The sequence below is a fragment of the Pseudophryne corroboree genome, chromosome 6 (genome assembly GCF_028390025.1).
Source record: "Pseudophryne corroboree isolate aPseCor3 chromosome 6, aPseCor3.hap2, whole genome shotgun sequence".
In the NCBI taxonomy this organism is placed as follows: Eukaryota; Metazoa; Chordata; class Amphibia; order Anura; family Myobatrachidae; genus Pseudophryne; species Pseudophryne corroboree.
In genome coordinates this window covers 474,447,467-474,469,102 of record NC_086449.1, presented here as the reverse complement: position 1 = coordinate 474,469,102, position 21,636 = coordinate 474,447,467, and the positions used below count along the sequence as shown (strand labels likewise).

General features: G+C 44.0%; 1 protein-coding gene across 6 annotated transcripts in view; it reads left to right on the top strand.

Annotated features, from left to right (window-relative positions):
- The first annotated feature begins 1,344 nt into the window (after positions 1–1,344).
- ST7 (suppression of tumorigenicity 7) overlaps positions 1,345–21,636 on the top strand; it is a 240,173-nt gene continuing 219,881 nt past the window's right edge. Inside the window, exon 1 of one of the 6 annotated variants that reach the window (XM_063927231.1) lies at positions 1,345–1,676. In XM_063927231.1, the coding sequence (XP_063783301.1) occupies positions 1,526–1,676 (151 nt within the window). In that variant the 5' untranslated portion in view covers positions 1,345–1,525. Of the gene's footprint in view, positions 1,677–1,706; positions 1,772–1,796; positions 1,819–2,013; positions 2,112–21,636 lie in introns of those variants that run through there. The other 5 variants (XM_063927225.1, XM_063927224.1, XM_063927229.1 and 2 more) reach the window with 5 other exon arrangements.

The window sequence follows — 21,636 nt, the reverse complement described above, 5'->3', positions numbered from 1 at the left end:
GAGGGCTAATGAAGCCTTCTGCGCCGTCATAAGGCTTCATTAAATGTGGGAAACTCGACTGCATAATTTGTGGTAGTGTGGGACTGCGTTTGCACTTTTCCCTGGTTAACTCTGGTAAAAGTTGGGCCTCTCTCCAACCTTGTTTGCTGTCACTTTCCTCTTCTTTTAATCTTAAGGTGGGTACACACTGAAAGATATATCTGCCGATCAATTGATCGACAGATATATCTATAGATGGATCGGGCAGTGTGTTGAGCATACACACTGCCCGATCAGTCGGGGACTGACGTCAAGAACTGGGCGGGCGTGCCCAGTTCAGCTGTCAATCACCGCCAACCACCGCAGCATGTGTACGGGCGGTTGGCCGACCGCCCGTACATACACAGTGCCGCGCCAATATATCGGTAGATATATTGGCCGTCGGCTGTGCTGCGGGGCCGACGCGATACGTCTGTGAACGACGGAGTTCACAGACGTATCGGCCATACACACTGGCCAACGGACCCGCGATATATCGTCCGTTCAAGAGAACGGACGATATATCGACCAGTGTGTACGGGCCTTTACTCGATGCTGGCATTTAAACCCCGTGCCTGGGCTAGACTCTGGCTGGCTGGCAGTGGGGGAGGTAGGTTGCAGTGTAAGCAGGGGGAGGCTGCAGCTGCAGCTCCAGCATCCCCATTGGTTACCACACGGACTTGCTGTTGGAGCAGTGGCGGGTCCTAGTGCCTGCCGATTCTTTTATCAAATCTGACTGACGTAAATAGCAGTAGTGCCCCCCCTGGATCCGCCTATGCCCGGCGCCATAGCAATGCACGCTAATATGGACAATCTCGTCCATATTGGCCCGCATGCATAAGCGACGGGGCACCAACGATTAACGAGCGCGGGGCCACGCATCGTTAATCGTTGATGCCTACACACTGCACGATATGAACCAGAACATTCATATCATGCAGTGTTAGCTGTCAGTATGTAGGGCCCTTAACACTGGCTCTGTTTTATGGATTACATTTACTTTTTACCATGTTAGTCTGACCTGCACTTTTTTTAATCTAAAGGAGGAAAGAAAGCAAAAACAGCATACAATGCACCTTAAAAAAAAAAAAAAAAAAAGCCATATACAGCATTGCAAGGGTGAGCTAAAAACACCCCTGAGCTGTCTTGCTTCCACAATAGACAGCAGCTATCACAATATTCAGGCCAATGACGCTGCCCATCACCATCTGAGGTGTTCTAGCAATACCGATGCCCATCATCCCTCCTGATGCCTGTAGTACTGCGAGTGACGGCGCATGTAAGGCGAGCAGCAGCTGGGAGACTTTTCTGGTCTATCCAGTGTCTTTTGGACGCAAACCTGTCAATTGGTTGTGTCTTAACTTCTCATGGAGGGGGAGGGCAGGCACCTTTCTTACAGGATTGGCTACAATGTGGCAGCAGAGTGAGTCCTCCCCAGCCGCACACACAGGGAGTGCTTGGGGCAGCAGAGAGCAGCTCAGACACTAGGCAGCAGCACCGACAAAATATGGCTGAAGCTGGGACGGGCTTCCTGGAGCAGCTGAAGTCGTGCATGGTCTGGTCCTGGACCTATCTGTGGACAGTGTGGTTCTTCTTCATGCTCTTCCTGGTGTACATCCTGCGGGTGCCTCTGAGGATTAATGACAATATGAGCACAGGTAGGAGGAGGGGCGCGGGGCACTGCCACGTTCTCTGCACGGGGGAGACAGCGGGGAGGGGGGAGGAAACTTTCTACTGCAGCTACAACTTAAGTGTGAGTTTTCCCCCGGCTTCCCCCTGTAGCTCAGCGGGTGGCGCAGGGTGAGTGCTCCGGGACGTGAGGACGCTGCCCGGACTGTTCTCCTTCTTTCTTTTCCAATTGTTTTGTTATGGTTTTCAATGGATCACTGTTTAAAGCGTCTGCTGGGTCCTAGCGCCGTCGGCAATGTTTGCTGCTATAACTTTGGTGGGAAACCTGTTGGCATTGGCAGTGATGAGTCCTTAATATAGCACCATTCTGTGTCTTGTGAACTGACAGCGACACGCACCCCGTTTTATTTTCATTCGGCTGTGATGACTGCATTAGTGTATTTTGTCATGGTGATGAGGAATAGGTGATGTACTATAATTCTATACATTTAATTTTATTATCTGTAGGATAACGTATCTGCCTGTTCTGCAGCAAGAAAGTGTGTGTGTCAAGAAGAGATTGTGTGCAAGTGCTTACCATTTATTGCTGCATTTATATGATAGCTGAATTTACATTCTCTATATCATTTGGCACACCAGTCTGTGGTTGCCGAGCAGTATGGACTAATGCACCACCAGCATGTGGTTGCAGAGCAATATGGACTAATGCACCACCAGCATGTGGTTGCAGAGCTATATGGACTAATGCACCACCAGCGTGTGGATGCAGAGCTATATGGACTAATGCACCACCAGCGTGTGGTTGCAGAGCTATATGGACTAATGCACCACCAGCGTGTGGTTGCAGAGCTATACGGACTAATGCACCACCAGCGTGTGGTTGCAGAGCTATATGGACTAATGCACCATCAGCGTGTGGTTGCAGAGCTACTGTATATGGACTAGTGCACCATCAGCGTGTGGTTACAGAGCTACTGTATATGGGCTAATGCACCACTGTGTGGTTGCAGAGCTATATTGACTAGTGCAGCTAGCCAGCTACATTTTAAAAATAATGATTTCACTGTTATTTCTTTTCATATTGTTGTTAATCTTTTCTTTAATATGCAGTTGTCTTTGCCATATTCCATAAATACACACAAAATAATGTTCCAAAAATAGTTTTAATAAATTTGGGCCGGTAAATCTAAAGTAGTAATGAATGCAGCTTTAGTACAGTACATTGGAAAAATTGCAAAAAGACTATCCTTTTGAATTTTTTTTAGCTTTACCTCAGTCTTTTTTATGTTTTTTTGTATTCTTTCACCTTTCAGTTAGACATTTTAAGGGGATGCTCCAAGTACTGTATGTGTTTGTTATTTTGCACTTTGCAAGTGTGTGTCACATACCTCCTGTGCGGTGCTTTTGTGTTGCTGTAATGCATGTTTGACTGTTGTGGTTTTGAACCTTTCTTTTATTTTTATTTGTGATGGCTACATGCAACTTATAAGCACAAACATTTCAGTAATAAACACTGCAGTTCTACTGTGTACGTAGGAGCCAGCTTTTTAAAATGATGAAGGGTACTCGCATTAAGCCACCATATGACTGAAACAATATTGTGCATGGACGTGGTTCGTGGCTGGGGATACAGTCATTAGGTCAACACCACTTAGGTCAATAGGTCGACATGGACATTAGGTCGACATGTACTAGGTTGACAGTTCCAAAGGTCAACGTGAGTTTTTCAAAAAAATTTAATTTTAATTTTTTGACTTTTTCATACTTTATGATCCACGTGGACTACAGTTGGGAATGGTAACCTGTGCCGAGTGCAGCGGTAGTGGAGCGAGGCACCTTGCTCGAAGTATGGCGAGTGAAGCGGTGCACTAATTGGGGATCCCCATCACTTTACAAAGAAAACTACACCAAAAAAAGTTGAAAAACTCATGTCGACCTGTTGCCCTAGTACATGTCGACCTAAGTACCATGTCGACCTTATGACCCTGTTGACCAATAGTGGATCGACCTAATGACTAACGACCCATACCCTGCTGCTCTGGCAACACAAATATAGGAGGGGCTCAAGCACTCACAGAGCTGTCTCCTATGAACCCATGAAAGTTACCTATTTGAGAAGAATCCCAAAATAATGCAAATAAAACAGGAGAACTTGTGTGAACACTTATGGGCCCTACACACTTTGTGATCTGCCGCCAAGCTGCCCGACGGCGGATACGGGTGACGGGCGACCCGGCAGGGGGGGGGGCAGTGACGGGGGAGTGAAGTTTCTTTACTCCCCCTGTCACCTGGCTCCATAGCAGTGCAGGCAAATATGGACGAGATTGTCCATACTGGCCCGCATGAACAAGTGATGGGGCACAACGATGAACGAGTGCGGGGCCGCACATCGTTCATCGCTGGTGACTCCACACTGAAAGATATGAATGGTATCTCGTTCATTAATGATCTTTCAGTATTCTCGTCCAATGTGTAGGGCCCATTAGAGAGAGAGAGAAAGTACCAACCAATCAAACTTCTAAATGTCTTGTTAAAGGATGTATTAGAAAAATTAGTGAGTAACTTATTGTTTGGCAGGTTATCTCTCTCCATGCTTTGATACATCTCTCCTAAAGTGTTTTAAAGTAAGAAAGGTAGCAATAACTTACTAAGCACCCTCTTTCCTTACGTACTTGTAAGTATGCATATATCACATTACACCATGGTCTTGTCTTTAGGCATTGATGGTATATGTATTGCAAACATACAGGTATAGTAATGCATGGGATTAGTATAATAAACCGACGGTCGGGATGCCATCCTTCAGTATACCGACAACAGCACCCTGGCCATCAGTCTGCCAGCAGTGGGACGAGCGCAAAGAGTACCCTTATGGGCTCGCTGCACTCGCCACGATGTGGGCTCGGTAGATCACTGCGCTTGCCACAGGTTCTGTTCCCACACTATGGGCCAGATGTACTAAGCCTGAAAAGTGATAAATATCACAGTGATAAAGTACCAGCCAATCGGCTCCTAACTGTCATTTTTTCAAACACAGCCTGTAACATGACAGTTAGGAGCCGATTGGCTGCTGCTTTATCACAGTGATATTTATCACTTTTCAGGCTTAGTAAATCTCCCCCTATGGGTGTTGTGGACAACCACGAGTGGGCAATGCCCCTGTTAGCCGGGATTCGAACTGTCTGCATTGTCAGTGGTCAGAATTTTGGCATCTGTATCCTGACCGCCTTGATCCTGACCGCTGGGAAAATTAAGTAACTGCATCCCTAAATGCATACCCTTTTGATAGTTTTAAGGATATTATATAATTAAGGGGTTTCTTAATTGGAGTCCCCAATGAATGCATGCCATATGTGGTCCTAGAACTCCAGTTCGAAATTTATCACACCTTCTTTTCGGAAAGAGGACAAGTTGCCCATAGCAATTAATCAGTTTCTCGTTATCACTTATTGAGTACATTTTATGAAATGATAGCTCGAATATTAAAATGATAGCTAGAATCTGATTGGCTGCCATGGTGCAACACATCCACTGTGCTCTTTTGAAGGTTTGATAAAAATGTCCAATATTATTGGTTGCCATTGGTTACATCCTCACTTGTCCTCCTCAGAAACTTGTTGCACCCAGACAGACCTGGTTTATCCGCGTAAAGTGGCCAAACCTGACCAAAGTGCTGGACGTGACACAAATAAGTGTCATTTGAGAGCACTTTTTGCTCATTTCTGCTTGCCAGTTTTTTTTTTTTGTGGGGTAGGGGGAAGGGGGGGTTTGTGGGGGGGGGGGGGGGCTGTGAGCAGAAATGCTGGCACTGGCGGCTGTATGTGCCCGAATAAAGCTTACAATTGAATTTCCCCCAGTATGTTCTAGTGCCATCATATCCAGTACCACTGTTACTAGCATTTTCTAGTTTTGAGGTAGCATTCCAGTTACCAGAACTCCTCTTGTTTCAACCCGTGAACCCCATTGTAGAAGCCTACTGCAAGCTCCATACACTAGTAACAAACTACTGTCAGCGTGTTTTCCCTTTATTAATATCATTATAAATGGTGACATAACCCCAGTGGGCACCTGGCCTAATAAGGAGATAGTAAAAGTTATAGCCGGTATGTTTTAATGTTGACGTTGTATAAAAACTTAGTGATTCTCTAGGAGTAATGTTGACGTTTGTGCGATATCTCTGTAACGCGTTGGGTATGGGATGCCGGCGGCCGGGATCCCGTAAGTCAGCATACCGACGCCGGGATCCTGGCCGCTAGAATGCCGGCTGCGGTGCAAGCACAACGAAGCCCCCTGCGGGCTTGCTGCGCTCACCACGCTGCAGGCTTGGTGGCTTGCTGCACTCACCTCAGGTTCTGTTCCCACTCGATGGGTGTCGTGGGCACCCATGAGTAGAAATAGCCCCTGTTAGCCGGGATTCCAGCTGGTGGAATTGTCAGTGGCTGGGATTCCGGCGTCGGTAAGCCGACCGCTGGGATCCCAACTGCCTGCAATGTAACTACATCCCTCTGTAAACAATGCCTGGTTTAATGAACAGTGCTGTGTTATTGGTCCTCCTTAAATATCAATTTTTTATAAAAAATAATAATGTTAAAGTATACTTATTGAAAATCTTGTTTCACTTCGATATGTAGTATTGTTACAACTCATATGTTTAAATAAATAAATTTAAAAAAAATAGATACTGTGGGGCATATTTAATTGTGGTTAATGGTCGACTCGGACCTATTCAATTAGGTACTGCATCCCCTGCTTGTCAAGCTATGAGGGATGAAAAACAAAGCACTATTTGGGTTGTCTTTGCATTTTACTTCTCTGCAAAGTACGTTAATAAAAATGAAAAAGGTAATGCTAAAGAAAATCTATATAATAAAATCAAGTGCTGATAAAAACCTATCACCTACCACAGAGTCTTAATCGCCAAAAAACAAGCGCTTATTGAGAAGTTTTACAAATCAATTATTAAATGAATGAAATACATAAAATTATACATAAGACATAGTTTGGAGACTGCCTATACACAGCACCTGTTCAGTGCCAAATCTGTGAAGAAACAAAAAGACAGGGCACTAAACATTGTGTATCAACAGTACTAAATAATGTTTTTAAAGTAATTGTGCATCTGCCTTCCACTTAAACAATATAAGGTTGCTCATCAACATTAAAGATGAAATGTAGTGCTGTGGGTTCCTGTATTGTGAATATTGATCCTTCAAACATGTTTTCAAGATTTTAGAGAACGTTTGGGTGCATTTAACACTGGGCGGAAGTGGGGCATCATTACTTCCAGTCATTATGACTCTTTTGTTATTTCTTTGTATTTTTCTATACACTTTTGGATGATCAGTATTCATGAGAAAGGAACCCACAGCACAACAAAATCTCATCTTTAATGTTGTCAAGCATCCTAATATCGTTTGTGGTACTCAATTGCACACCTGCTTTAAAAGCATTGTTTGATTTTTGTTATTTTTAGTACAATATGTGGGGTGTGCCGTTCTTCTTCATTTTTTTTTTCTTTACTGCTAAAATAAATAAAAAATCCACCCACTGTGAGCACCCTGTAACACTGCTTTCACTACTCCATCCCTAAACAAATGCAAAATAAGTACTGTAGCGCTCTTAAGTTTAAAAACACAATCCAGGCTTGAGGGCACATGCACTGCATACAGTATGTCGAAGTAAAAAATATTACATAGAGAGAACATACAGACTCCACACATTGAGTCGCTATGCTTGCGAAGACGCACAGCAATATATGGTAACATACGCATTTACACAGACATGCCACAAAGATACATTCAATCATATCTACTCATGGCAATGTGCTATAACCTAATCACAGGCACCAAATGAATCTACACATTAATCTGGTTACTTTGATACCAAGCACGACATGTCCATCTTGCTCCACTCCAACAATACACATACATGACGTTACTGCATTATATAATTTAAAATCTTATGATGTCTGGTGCTTGATATATTTCAATTTATGTGCTGTATTATATAATTATGTGTATATTTATATCGGTGTATGTTCTGCAAGATAGCTATCCAATCTGAATCATAACATTTAAATTATAGATTATTGCAGTAATTATAGATCTGTGTGAAATCGGATACATTTATTTGATTGATATATATATATATTTGAAATAGTGTATTAAGGGTGTAATTGTAAAACACGAAACACAGTTCCGGCCTAGTCGTTTAGGTTTATACGGAACAAGTGTGGGTTGTGTTAGTGAGCGATAGTAGTTTTATTGCTCACATTTATCGAAATAGTGTGGTTTATTAAATTGCGAACGCACGTTTGTACAAGTGGCACAGTACATGAGGACAGCGTAGAGACACGCACGGTCGCGTGTTTAGGCAAGGTTGCGTAGAATTGCGAGTGCAAATTATAACCGCACAATAGCAGTTCAATTTAAAGCAGGATTACATTTAATACAATAGCACATAACTATCCGATTTTACGAAAACAGATTATAACAATACTTTGTAATACTTTGAAATTTAAACTGTACTGCCTCTGGGTTAAAGCCATCAATCAAAGGGAGTGATGTTTTCTGTACAGGAAAGAAAAACACTGTGTATTTGAGTGAGTGAAAGTAGGAGTGGATGTATTGAACCTGGAAATCGGTATACCGTGGGGACACTGAGTTAGTAGAGGCTCGGTGACGTGAGGTCCGCTACTTCGCCGTGAATATATATATAGAAGTACGCAAGTCGTGAGGAGACTTGCACAGGAGCGTGATAGGGAATTGTGAATATAGAATTTATGAATTGAAGTTAAGGTTTTGTGTTACGCTCTGGCTGAGGAGCGCAACTTGTGAAATCGACTCCATTGATCGCAGGGTGGATAGATAACAAGTATCTATACGCTGTGCGATTGGACCGCGTGTTTGTGCATACGATACGTGGCGCAACGTGATAACAGTTTGCGTGCTTTTGCGTAAATTTCATTATACGCGTCGTGTAGAGCATACTGTCTCTCTCAGGAAGAAATTGTCCCAGGTGAGATGTTCACTGGAAAGGGGGATCAATAGTATGTTTCTCTCCCTACACAAATTCCAGTAAATAGAATCCAGTTGCTGATAGGGTCCTCACTGGGTACGCGGTGGTCACTATTGGAGTGAGTTGTGGTACGTCAGCGGAGAAGGAGTGGGTGTAAAGTGCTCTGAGAACTTACACCGTCTGTTCGTTGTGCAGTTGAGTATTGTGTTTAAAAAGTCCGCAATGGGATCCAATTGCACAAACGGAAGGCGTTTGGCAGCCAGGGGTTCAGGGTGAAGAGGTGCGGCCAAAAGGGTCAGCAAGGTTGATAATGTGTGGGAAGTATGGTCCACACACGGAGGCTTTTTGCAATGAATGGGTATGTATGACTGCGTGGGATAGGGCATCATTTCCTAGGGTTGGTGAGTTTGATCCTAAGGTATTGCAGGTAGTATGTCTAACCAAAGTCATATAAGACAAGAACGGAACTATAAGCACTGTTTGAACTTGTAGCAACAATAAACAAGTAGAAAAAAGAGAAAGTAAGTACACCGCCATATGTAGATGTGGAAGCAGTTACGGCCAGCATACAAACTATAGAAAATAATAAAAATATGAAAAATATGAATGTAATCTATATATGTACTAATGAATGTCGAAGTTTTATTTAGGAGGAGAAGGCGACCTGACCGGTTTCAGCCATTTCTCATGCACTCAGAGGAGTATCCAACCGGTAAAAGAGGAGCAGTAGCCTGCAGGGGAAGTGGCTGAGACCAGTGGAACTGGTAAGTATGGAGTCATTCGTGTACATATATGGTATAACCCAAAAATAAAATAAAAATCAAGAAAGTAACGTCAGAAATAGAGAAAATCCTGTCCGCACATTAGTATTTGCCAGTAGGAAAGCGGACAGAGATAGGGTAACCCCCAGGTATTTCTTTTAGTACCATATAAGAAGTATTCATTCCTAGTAATGCCCCTAGTCAAGATTGACAATGCTTAATTCCTTTGTCGTATAAACAACCCTTTATGAAGCTAAGAACACTGTACGCTGTTTACTTAAGAAGTACCGTAATGGTACGCTAGTTGCGTAACGATCGCTCAGCCGTAGGCGAGACGCTCGGGCGTCACGTTCGCTCACGGCCCAGGGATCACAGGACACGTTATTGGTTATGTCTAGGGGAAAGATTCGCTGTAACGTAGCTTACGCTAGAGACCACGAGGAGGTCACCAGCGATGCAGACGCTCACAACACTATACCTTTATGTTAAACCTTATACCGATGAAACACACAGAATACCTTAATGTGAGTACAGGGTGTAAATGCAACCTTGTGTAACCTGACTAACTACAAAGCTGATTGAGCGTCACCGACGCTCAAGTGAACACTTAACACTATAGTAAATACACTGATACTGGTTTAGGTTTCCAAAGCCTATTAACTGTATTATATCTAATATATTTGTAAAAGGGGATAACAGTACATATGATACGCTACAATATAACAGAGACCTCCTAACCACAGAACTAAACAATAAATACAATAAGACAATACTACGCTGACCTAAATGAAATACAATACAATAATACTATAAGGTATTTAAGAGAAAAGAGGAGAGAGAGAGATAGAGAGAGAGAGAGAGAGAGATATTGGCTCGCAGAAAGACAATGATTATGGAGAGAACTTACGCACAAAGGGTATGATCGCCAGCGCCTCGATATCCAGCTCCCGATTATCAGCAGATAACCGTTGATGAGAGAGTGAGAGCTGGATGTGGTCGGCCTGCCTATTTATGCCCCACACACAATGCAATCTCCTAGTCCTACTATCCCATTGTCCATTGGCCGAAGGAATTCGGCCCTGTATCATAACAAAAGGTCATAGGGTGATTCATACAGGTGGGCTGTGACGATTTCCAACAGCTCAGGTGGGTGGGAAACTGGGTTTCCCGCCGCATACCTGAGTATGTGTAAATCATAGAAATGGACATAAACTTCTTATGTCCATAACTATTCGCACGAGCGATTAATACGCTCCAAACCAACACCGGAATATTGCTAATTAAATACTCTTCCGATGGGTACCAAACACTGCAATATGATTCCTGTTAGACCCTTCGTACGATGCAAAGAGGGATTCCTCAGCTCTGGGACATTGTACTTTAACCAAACTTACAGAAACTATCAAAGGGATCATGATCTATAAACTACATTAATTGCGAACATTTGTAACTAATGAGTCGCACGCTACGATCACATAAACTCTACCGTAAATGCGCATACTGCGCGTGCGAGTGCACGCTATTGCGGGTATGCGCTTCCACGGGAGAGCATACGCATGCGCAGCACGGACCAGTGTGCGGTGCAAATATGGCAACGTGCATTGAGACATTTTTCTGACTTTGACAGTCCACCCTTTGGCAGTCAATAATAACTGCCACAAAACATTTAAGGAGAAAAATGTAAGTCAGGGGTTAATTGATTTCCATGGTTGGGTAGGGGAGGAGAGAGGAGAAGGTGTGAAGAGGGTATGACCTAGTGAGAAAGCAGAAGCATGTGTGTATGAGTCCATGTTTGGAGGGTCATGTATCATCGTGCCGTACGTGTGGTAAATCAAGCTTCGAGGTATTGCGAAGTATACATTTGAATTCCTTCTTATCCTGTGGTACAGGTCTGTGGATGGGCTGTCAAACTTTACCGAGCTCATTTCGGCTGTAGTTGTAACAAAATGGGGATGCACATTTTAGTTGATGATACATGAATGGGGGAGGTATGTGGTTGCTGATATCTGTGCCTGAATTCCCTATCGTCTATGTGTGTCATTACCTGAGGGTTGTAGAGATGAAGATAGAGAACACTTATGGAAAATGCAATGGTATTCTATGTCAGGGAAATGTACATTCGTCGATTGAGGTCTTGATTGGTGTCGGTTGATTGGAGTCTTCTTCTTTGTGCTTTTGCTCATAAATCGTGAGTAAAGCAAACAACGTCCATGGATTTACAAAAAATGTTGGGCTAGCGTGATTTTAAAGTTCCTAGGGAAACTGGGGTACCCATGGCATTGTCCATCAAAATCTTGTATATCAGGTCGTCTGCTCTTCTTCTTTCCATCTTTCCGTTGTCGGCCCCTTGGCTCATCAAATCCTTCGTCTACGTGGGTCTTTGTACCTCGGAGGAAAACATAGAAATGGGTGAAAGACGGACCGTATACTCATTACATCATTACGTCATGGTTTCTAGCATTGGGTCATAAATCAAATCCAGGTTAATTACAGTTTCCTCACTCCTCAAGCTCATCACTTTCGTACTTTGTTTGCACCTCATTAAAGCCTGCCCGCATCTAAATATCAATCCAATCGATATAACGACACCCAAGATACATAGTAGAAACTTTCCAACATCCATTATGACTCCTTGAGCCCAGTCTCCTAAACCGGAGAACCAATTTCGCGGGTTCAACCATGACACCCAACCAGTCAGCTCATTACCTACAGCAGCAAGGGTGAGATTGTGTTTTCGACGAAATTCCCACTTTAGTTGGAGAATATCGTCCATCTTTTGGTCTATGACCTCTACCGGATCCTCGGTGCTATTTGTGATATACGTGCAACACTTTATGCCGTACTGTGTTGCCAATGTAACACAATATCCGCCTGTTACTGCTGTAAGATAATTAAGAACCATCCTATGCTGAACTAGTTCTGTTTTGTAAGCTTGAAGTTCTCTTCCAGTATATCTAAACGTGTCATCATACATTTCGGTGATATTATCTAACAAATTGGCGAGTGCGGAAATGTATCTATAATTCATCACTCCTCGAGCGGTACGAGTGAAATCTAACGCTACCAGAACCTGAATCCCGGTGGATTCATGGATAAGATCAGAGGCCGGATGCTCTAACCTTTCTGACAGTTGTCTTTTAACTCGGTGTTCGTAATGAGTGTGAGTATAAGGAGCTTGGGCACCACGGTGTATGTCCTTCATTTTGTCATGTGTAACAGTCATCACTTCAGGCAATACTTTTCCAATATAACACAATCCTTCAGAGTTTGGGGCAAGCCACTTGTACGCCTTTCTCCCGCATATGAAATATGCATCATCGGGGAGAACATATGGGACGGAGAAGGACATGACCATGTTACAAACCTTCCAGGTGAAATCTCCTGACCCTAATTCTTCCATCTGCCTAATGCACGTATCGGTTTGTACGATATGTGCACAGTATCCTGGTGATACCTCTCCAACTTTAGTAATCCTATTTCCTAAGGTATATCGATACCGGAAAGATTTTCCTCTACTGGCTATGTGGCGTACGAGCTCTGTATCTGTAGGCATTCTATCTGCTCTGTGTGAAAAGGTCATGGTAAGGTTGCTCCATGACACTTCCCAATTTCCCGGTTTTCTGGGATTGGAGATGTTAAAACATATGAGGGACCTATCCACATGGTATTGGTGGAGCTTCAAACTAGGAGGGCTGGAGATGTTAAACCTCCGGTCCACCGGTCTCCCACCACTTAGCTCAAGTACCTCCCCTAACGTTAAAGGAAATGGTACTAGCCCTGATTTACTGTGACCCTGAGGTACTTGAGAGCATACCCAACAATCTGTTTGGTTTAACACGTTACCCACTAAGGAGTGATAGTCACTCAATGGATGCCGGTCTATATGGATATTAAAACTAGATTGGCATTTCTTTATGCATCCATCTTCAACCAGATTATCACAGAGCCTACAGATACAATTTTCCTCAGCTAACAATCCATCACAATTTCTTCTATCGGATCGTTTTCTGATACTCGCCTTTGCTTGTTGGATTGGTTGATCTTGGAAAACTACGCCTCCATCATCATATTCGGAACCCATTCCAGAACCTCTCTCGACCTCTATGGTACTCTCGCCGGAATAGACTGCTCTGGTCAACATCATGGTCAACATCAAAATCCGGATCACAGTCTCTTTGGGCAAGTCCATCTTTGAGGAGGAAATGGAGAAGATTGAGAAGGGGGAAACAGAAATTTTAAGGGAGAGGGGATGGGAAGTGGAGAAAAACAATAAAAGGGAGAGGGGAGTCGACAACTGCTTCCGGTCTTCAAGGCTCAGGTGCCGCCTCAGTCCTCCTGGAACAGACACTCCAGTGATACAACCTCTACCGTCTGTTCCTTATCACGGGACTTCTCTGGATCAGCAACCTTCTTGCAGTGGGATGAATGGACCCAAGTCTCTCTCTCAGCAACCTTCAATGCTGTGGTGCTAGTCAATAAGACCTGGTATGGTCCTTCCCATCTATCAATAAGACAACCTGAGCGTAGAAAATTTCGTATCATTACATAATCCCCAGGTTCAATGTCATGACAATTACTATCTGGTAAATCAGGAATCACCAACTTCAGATTATCATTTTGATTCCTCAACTGCTTACTCATATTAATCAAGTACTTTACAGTTACTTCATTGTTACATTTCAAATCATCCTGAGGGTTAATCATGACATGCGGTTGTCGACCAAACAAGATTTCAAAAGGGGACAGATTAAGAGGGGGCCTGGGAGTGGTTCTGATGCTATACAAAACAATGGGTAAAGCTTCTGGCCACGTCAATCCTGTCTCTGCCATTACTTTACTCAATTTATTTTTAATAGTGCTGTTCACTCTTTCGACCTTCGCACTCGCCTGTGGACGGTACGGAGTGTGCAGCTTGCTATCAATACCCATCAATTTACACATTCCTTGAAAGACATCACCTGTAAAATGGGTACCCCTATCACTTTCAATGATTCTAGGGATACCATATCTACATACAAATTCCTGCACAATTTTCTTAGCTGTAAACATAGCGGTATTTGTAGCTGCTGGAAAAGCTTCGACCCAATTTGAGAAAACATCTATACAGACAAGTACATACTTTAAATTTCTACATGGGGGCAATTGAATGAAGTCAATTTGTATTACTTGGAAAGGGCCGCCGGCAGGTGGGATATGGGATGGTTCTGTAGGTATTGCCTTTCCAATATTCTTTCTCAGACAGGTAAGGCATGACATTGCTCTTTTACTAGCATGAGAGGAGAATCCTGGGGCGCACCAGTATGCTCTTACCAATTTGCACATCCCCTCCTTGCCTAGATGAGTCAGCCCGTGAGCTGCTTCAGCCAGACACGGAAGGTATGCCCTGGGGGCCACTGGTTTACCATGTCCATCCGTCCAGAGCCCTGAGGACTCCTGGCCATATCCCTTTGCCCTCCAGACTGCTCTCTCCTGAGTGGAACACAAATTCTGCATTTCACACAACTTTCGTGTGTTGATGGTATTAAATACCATCAGTTGTGTGGTGTCTGTCCGTATGGGGGTAGCAGCTGCAAGCTTTGCAGCTTCGTCTGCTCGGCTGTTACCAAGGGATACTGGGTCTTGGCTATATGTATGTGCTTTACATTTGATAACAGCCACTCTGTCGGGTTCCTGTATCGCTGTTAGAAGCCTTTTTATATGAGCTGCATGCGCTATCGGTGTACCAGCTGCCGTCATGAAATTTCTGAGCCGCCATAGGGCTCCGAAATCATGGACTACCCCGAACGCGTATCTGGAATCGGTGTAGATATTGGCTGACTTTCCCTTAGCCAATTCACATGCTCTGGTTAGGGCGACCAGTTCAGCAACCTGGGCTGAGTGAGGTGGGCCTAGTGGTTCCGCTTCTATGGTGTCTTGGTCATCTACGACTGCGTATCCAGTACACAAGTCTCCCGAGTCTGACTGTCTGTGACAACTACCGTCCGTGTAGAACGTGAGTTCTGCATCTTCTAGTGGATTGTCACTGATGTCAGGCCTTGCGGTAAAATTTTGGGTCAAATATTCCATACAATCATGTGTATCTTCCTTTGCATTAAATCCTCCTTCCCCATCACTCTCACCTCCCACCCTTTGTGCCTGTCCAGGCACACCTGGGAGAAATGTTGCAGGGTTTAATGCACTGCATCTCCTTATGGTGATGTTTACGGGGGCCATTAATGCCAATTCCCATCTCGTAAACCTTGCTGATGAGACGTGTCTGGTTTGGGCAGAATTCAATAAGGCAGATACCGCATGCGGTGTATGGATTGTGAGGTTGTGGCCTAGCACGACATCTTCGCTTTTTGTCACTAGCAATGCTATCGCTGCAACGCTACGCAAGCATGTGGGGAGGGACCGCGCTACCGTATCTAGCTGAGCGCTGTAGTATGCAACTGGCCTGCTGGCATCACCGTGTTTTTGTGTTAGTACACCTGCTGCGCACCCAGCACTTTCTGTTCCGTATAGTTCAAAGGGTTTCCCATAGTCTGGCATACCTAGTGCAGGTGCCTGCGTTAGACACTGTTTGAGTCTCTCAAATGCTGTTTCAGATTCATCTGTATGCGAAATCCGATCAGGTTTGTTTGAGGAGACCATTTCCTGCAAAGGTAGTGCCAATATGGAAAACCCTGGGATCCAATTACGGCAATACCCACACATTCCTAAAAACGTCCTGATCTGTTGCTGGGTTTGTGGCAGTGTCATGTCTCTAATGGCTTGGATTCTATCAGCGGTCAAGTGTCTCAGTCCTTGTGTTAGACAGTGTCCCAAATATTTTACCTTAGTCTGGCATAATTGCAACTTGTCTTTGGAAACCTTGTGACCTGTGTCTGAAAGATGAAACAGGAGCTGTTTCGTATCCTTCAGGGATGCCTCCAGTGAATCTGAACACAGTAATAAATCGTCCACATACTGTATCAATACTGATCCACTGTCTGGTTGGAAAGACTGTAAACAATCATGCAAAGCCTGAGAAAATATACTTGGACTATCTATGAAACCTTGGGGTAACCGAGTCCACGTGTATTGGACTCCTCTGTATGTGAATGCAAACAAATATTGGCTGTCAGGGTGCAGAGGTACCGAAAAGAAAGCGGAGCAGAGGTCAATAACAGTGAAAAATTTGGCAGTGGGAGGAATTTGCATTAGGATGACAGCTGGATTAGGCACTACGGGGAACTGACTCTCAACTATTTTGTTAATCCCCTTTAGATCCTGCACTAGCCTGTAACCCCTCCCCCCACTCTTTTTAACAGGGAAGATGGGACTATTTGCTGTGCTGGACGTTCTTACTAGAATGCCTTGTTGTAGCAAGCGCTCTATTACGGGAAAAACTCCTAACTCCACCTCTGGCTTCAGAGGATACTGTGGGATTTTTGGAGCTATCCTACCTTCTTTTACTTGTACTACTACTGGAGCTACGTTTGCCATTAATCCAGTGTCCTGTCCATCTTTTGTCCAAAGTGACTCTGGTATCTGAGATGTCATCTCTTCTACCTGGGATGGGTTCCTATTTGTCATAATGGTGTGTGACATTAATTTTGATGGGGAGTCTAACATGTCTCGTACTTCCTGAGCGTGATTCTCAGGGATGTCCAAGAATACACCTTCAGGAGTACAATAAATGACGCAACCCATTTTACATAGTAAGTCTCTTCCCAGGAGATTAGTTGGTGCAGATGCAGCCAACAAAAAGGAATGCTTGGTATGCAAAGGCCCTATTGTAATCTCGGCTGGTTTGCTAACAGGGTAGTGCTGGACTACTCCTGTTACTCCCATGGCTGGAATTGTCCTACCAGTGGTTCTCATGCCCACTGTCGAATTTATCACTGACTTGGCCGCCCCTGTGTCTACAAGAAAGTTTAAAGTTTTACCAGCTACATTGATTGCAATTTCTGGTTCGTTTCCAAGACTAGCAATCAACTTAACTGGCTGCAGATTACAGGTATGGCCACACCCCTATTGGGTATGCTGACCTCCCTGAATCCCGCTGGCAGCAACTACTTGTGAGGGAGTTAGCTGGGAACTACCAGAGGCATGCCAGTCTCTGTTTGGGGGATATCTTTTTGTTTCCCCTGTATGTGGCTCAAAACTCCGCCTCTGTGGACCCTGCTCCCAATGTCGTGTGTTGTGTTGTTGTCTAGGGGGTTGAAAAGACCTTTGTACATTCTTTGTTCTACATTCTCGTGCAAAGTGTCCCGGTCTGTTACAAGAAAAACATGTTATTACACTTGCCTTACCCACAGGATTCGGTGGTACATACGCAGGCTGCCTTGTGGTCAGCGCCTGTATACTTACGGACATCAACTTATCACTTTGCGATTCCCTATGCCTAGTGATGTTTCTGTCGTGATCAATAGCAGCCTCTCTCAAGCCGGACACTGACAGACCTCGCCAGCACGGTTGCGTGGTCTGAACCCTAGTCTTTAATGTTTCCTTTAAACCATCCATCAGTACAGATACTGCTACTTCCCGATGGTTTGGGTTGGTCTTAATGTCTTCTATACCAGTGTACTTTGCCATTTCTAATAGTGCCCGGTGAAAATATTCTGTTGCCGTTTCGGACTCCTTTTGCTTAATGGAAAATATTTTATTCCATTTAACAACGGCTGGGAAATACTCTTTTAGCTGTAAATTTATCCTTTTTACATTATCCTTGTTGTACACGTCTGTAAGCGGTACATCTTTATCCAATGCACAATCAGCTAAAAACTGAGTTGCATCAACATTGGAAGGTAAACAAGCTCTTAGCAGTATCTGCCAATCCTTGTTGTTGGGTTCTACCGTGTTACCTAAATCCCTGATGTATTTTTGGCTAGCAACTAAATCCTTCCTGGGGTCAGGAAATTCGGACACTATTGTTCTTAATTCCATTCTGGAAAATGGAGTGTACATGGCAATGTTCCTTATGGGAGTGGCTCCAGAGATATCTGTTTTTCCATTGGGGACTGCTATTACCCTTACAGGAGCAATTCTAACAGCCTCTTCCTGTGTAGATTCTACAGCTTGTTGTGGTACAATTGTTTCAGTGTAGTGCATGGTGCCGTACTTACCCGTTGACACGACCTCACCTATCCCTCCGCTAGGGGCTTTCACTAATCTCGTGGGTGTCGCTGTGCCTACTGTGGTCTCTGCTATGGTGGCTGCAAGAGAGAGAGCTGAAATTGTTGCTGAATCGTCTTCTTGATCACACTCCTGAGGAAGGTTCAAAACAGGGTACATCTTGCACGGGTTAATACTTGCATGAGTTATTTGGTTAACATCATTAACATTTACAGGGTTACTAAGAGTTTGTGTTTTACAACCCAGTGCGTTTCTCTCCGCAATCAACTTTTCTCCTGCAATGTATGGTGGGGGAGGAGCTGTGGCAATCAACTTCCTGACTGCCCCAGATCCTGCCGCCAGAGCCAAACCTCTCTGTATCTCACCTTCCTGGTGCCATAACTGTAAATAATCATGATGCTGAATTCGTCTCTTTGCTGATTTTACGAGACATATCCTCCTCCTTAAATTTTGTAACACTTCTGGACTGAAGCTACCTATTCTTGGGAATTTGTCCCTGTCTTGTACAGTCATTCTCTCCCATTCATCACATAAAGATTCGGTGTGAATTCCATATTTTTCACACATTACATATCGTGCCGACCCAACTGGTCGGTTCACAGAATCAACCTGAACCAGGGTTGATCGCCCCCTACCTGAGCAACTGGCCCCCATAGTCTGCAGGTGTTGCTTAGTCCTCCTTGGATCTCTGTATCAAGGTTTTCAGCAAGCCTTTTCAGACAACCAAATTACTCCACAGTAGGCCGGCGGTGGCGGTTTACCGAGTACCCCACTCACTCGCCCACCTCGACCAATACGACCTGATCACACCGACGTGGTGCTGGCGTACTCGATACAGGGCCCCTATGGAACCTTCAGTTTACTGGAACATATGAGGGTTACCCGCAGGACACTTACTCTTTCCAGTAAAGGTGGGGTTGTTAGATAGTTCCTGAGTGACCAGCGAACTTCCCTTCCAAAAATAAAAAATTACACAAATCACGTCAGAATGTACAAATAGCGTTTGTGACCACTTTACTCTAATGGTATTAGGTCAGATTACTAACTACTGCACACAATTACGTGCGGTCCAATCGTTCAGTACACGAGCACTACTTGTCATGTACTGAAAGATCAATGGAATCGATGTTTCCGGCCGCGATTCCTTCAGCAAGAGCTTATGGCCTATATGGGTTCTGCACCAACACCCCAGGCGTTGTGCCACTGGACTTTTATAGCGGACCTTTTACCTTACGACCTCCTGGTCTTGTTACCTTATGACCTCCTGGTCTTGTTACCTTATGACCTCCTGGTCTTGTTACCTTATGGTCCGCTATACTCTAATGCTCAAATATTATTTAACCAGGGATGCCTCCCTAGCCACCGTATATGTCACTTACACGTATGTCCCTTGACGAGTACCCGGCTTTCCTTTTGGTTCCACCTTAAAGTTATATAAACTTTTGTATACAAAACACACTCACTCAACACATGTACACTTTGTTTCTATATCTATTTCTGCGCAGAAATTGTCTTCAGGCCAAGAGTGTTACCAATTAGGAGCAGGATCTGTTAAACTAAATTTCAGATTTTTCCCAAAAATAGATTTGCGTTATTTACCGCTTCGCGTTATCTACCGCTGTGCGTTAATTATCGCCTTGCTCTAATTATCGCTTTGCGCTAATTCAACTTTTTCGTGACTTGAGCTACGTGAGCGTAACCGGACGCTACGTTGCGTAATGAACGCTGCGTGCGTCTGCCTTTGGATTGCGTACGCTAGTCTTTGTTAGCGACACGTGTACGCAATGCAAAGGATCCACCGTAACACAATATATTTTTTATCAATGTAGGTGATCCCTGATCATCTACCGCAATCCACACTGACTGCCTTGTATCTCAGACAAACCGTGTGTTTGTTCTATACTTTAACTATCACCTCTACTATGAAATAACAGCAAATCTCTTTTTAGCACTTTCTATCAACTATAAAATTTGGCAAACAGGAATAGTGATATACGAAAAAATGAAATACACAAGTGAAAAGAAATGCAGGTATGTATGCGTACGCAAGACAAAAGAAAAATAAACAGTTTTTAAAAAAAGACACAAGCGTTTTGTTCTTACTTCCGGTTACCGGGTTCCTTCAGCACTCTTTATCTAAGCGAAGCAGACGCTTATCCCGTCAGAAACTGCGAGACAACCTCCCACCCTTTTGCTGGGGGATAATGTCTGCTGATCTACCTAGTGCAGATGTGAAAAGGACCGGACGAGAGCCTCCAATTGACAATGCTAAATTCCTTTGTCGTATAAACAACCCTTTATGAAGCTAAGAACACTGTACGCTGTTTACTTAAGAAGTACCGTAATGGTACGCTAGTTGCGTAACGATCGCTCAGCCGTAGGCGAGACGCTCGGGCGTCACGTTCGCTCACGGCCCAGGGATCACAGGACACGTTATTGGTTATGTCTAGGGGAAAGATTCGCTGTAACGTAGCTTACGCTAGAGACCACGAGGAGGTCACCAGCGATGCAGACGCTCACAACACTATACCTTTATGTTAAACCTTATACCGATGAAACACACAGAATACCTTAATGTGAGTACAGGGTGTAAATGCAACCTTGTGTAACCTGACTAACTACAAAGCTGATTGAGCGTCACCGACGCTCAAGTGAACACTTAACACTATAGTAAATACACTGATACTGGTTTAGGTTTCCAAAGCCTATTAACTGTATTATATCTAATATATTTGTAAAAGGGGATAACAGTACATATGATACGCTACAATATAACAGAGACCTCCTAACCACAGAACTAAACAATAAATACAATAAGACAATACTACGCTGACCTAAATGAAATACAATACAATAATACTATAAGGTATTTAAGAGAAAAGAGGAGAGAGAGAGATAGAGAGAGAGAGAGAGAGAGAGAGATTGGCTCGCAGAAAGACAATGATTATGGAGAGAACTTACGCACAAAGGGTATGATCGCCAGCGCCTCGATATCCAGCTCCCGATTATCAGCAGATAACCGTTGATGAGAGAGTGAGAGCTGGATGTGGTCGGCCTGCCTATTTATGCCCCACACACAATGCAATCTCCTAGTCCTACTATCCCATTGTCC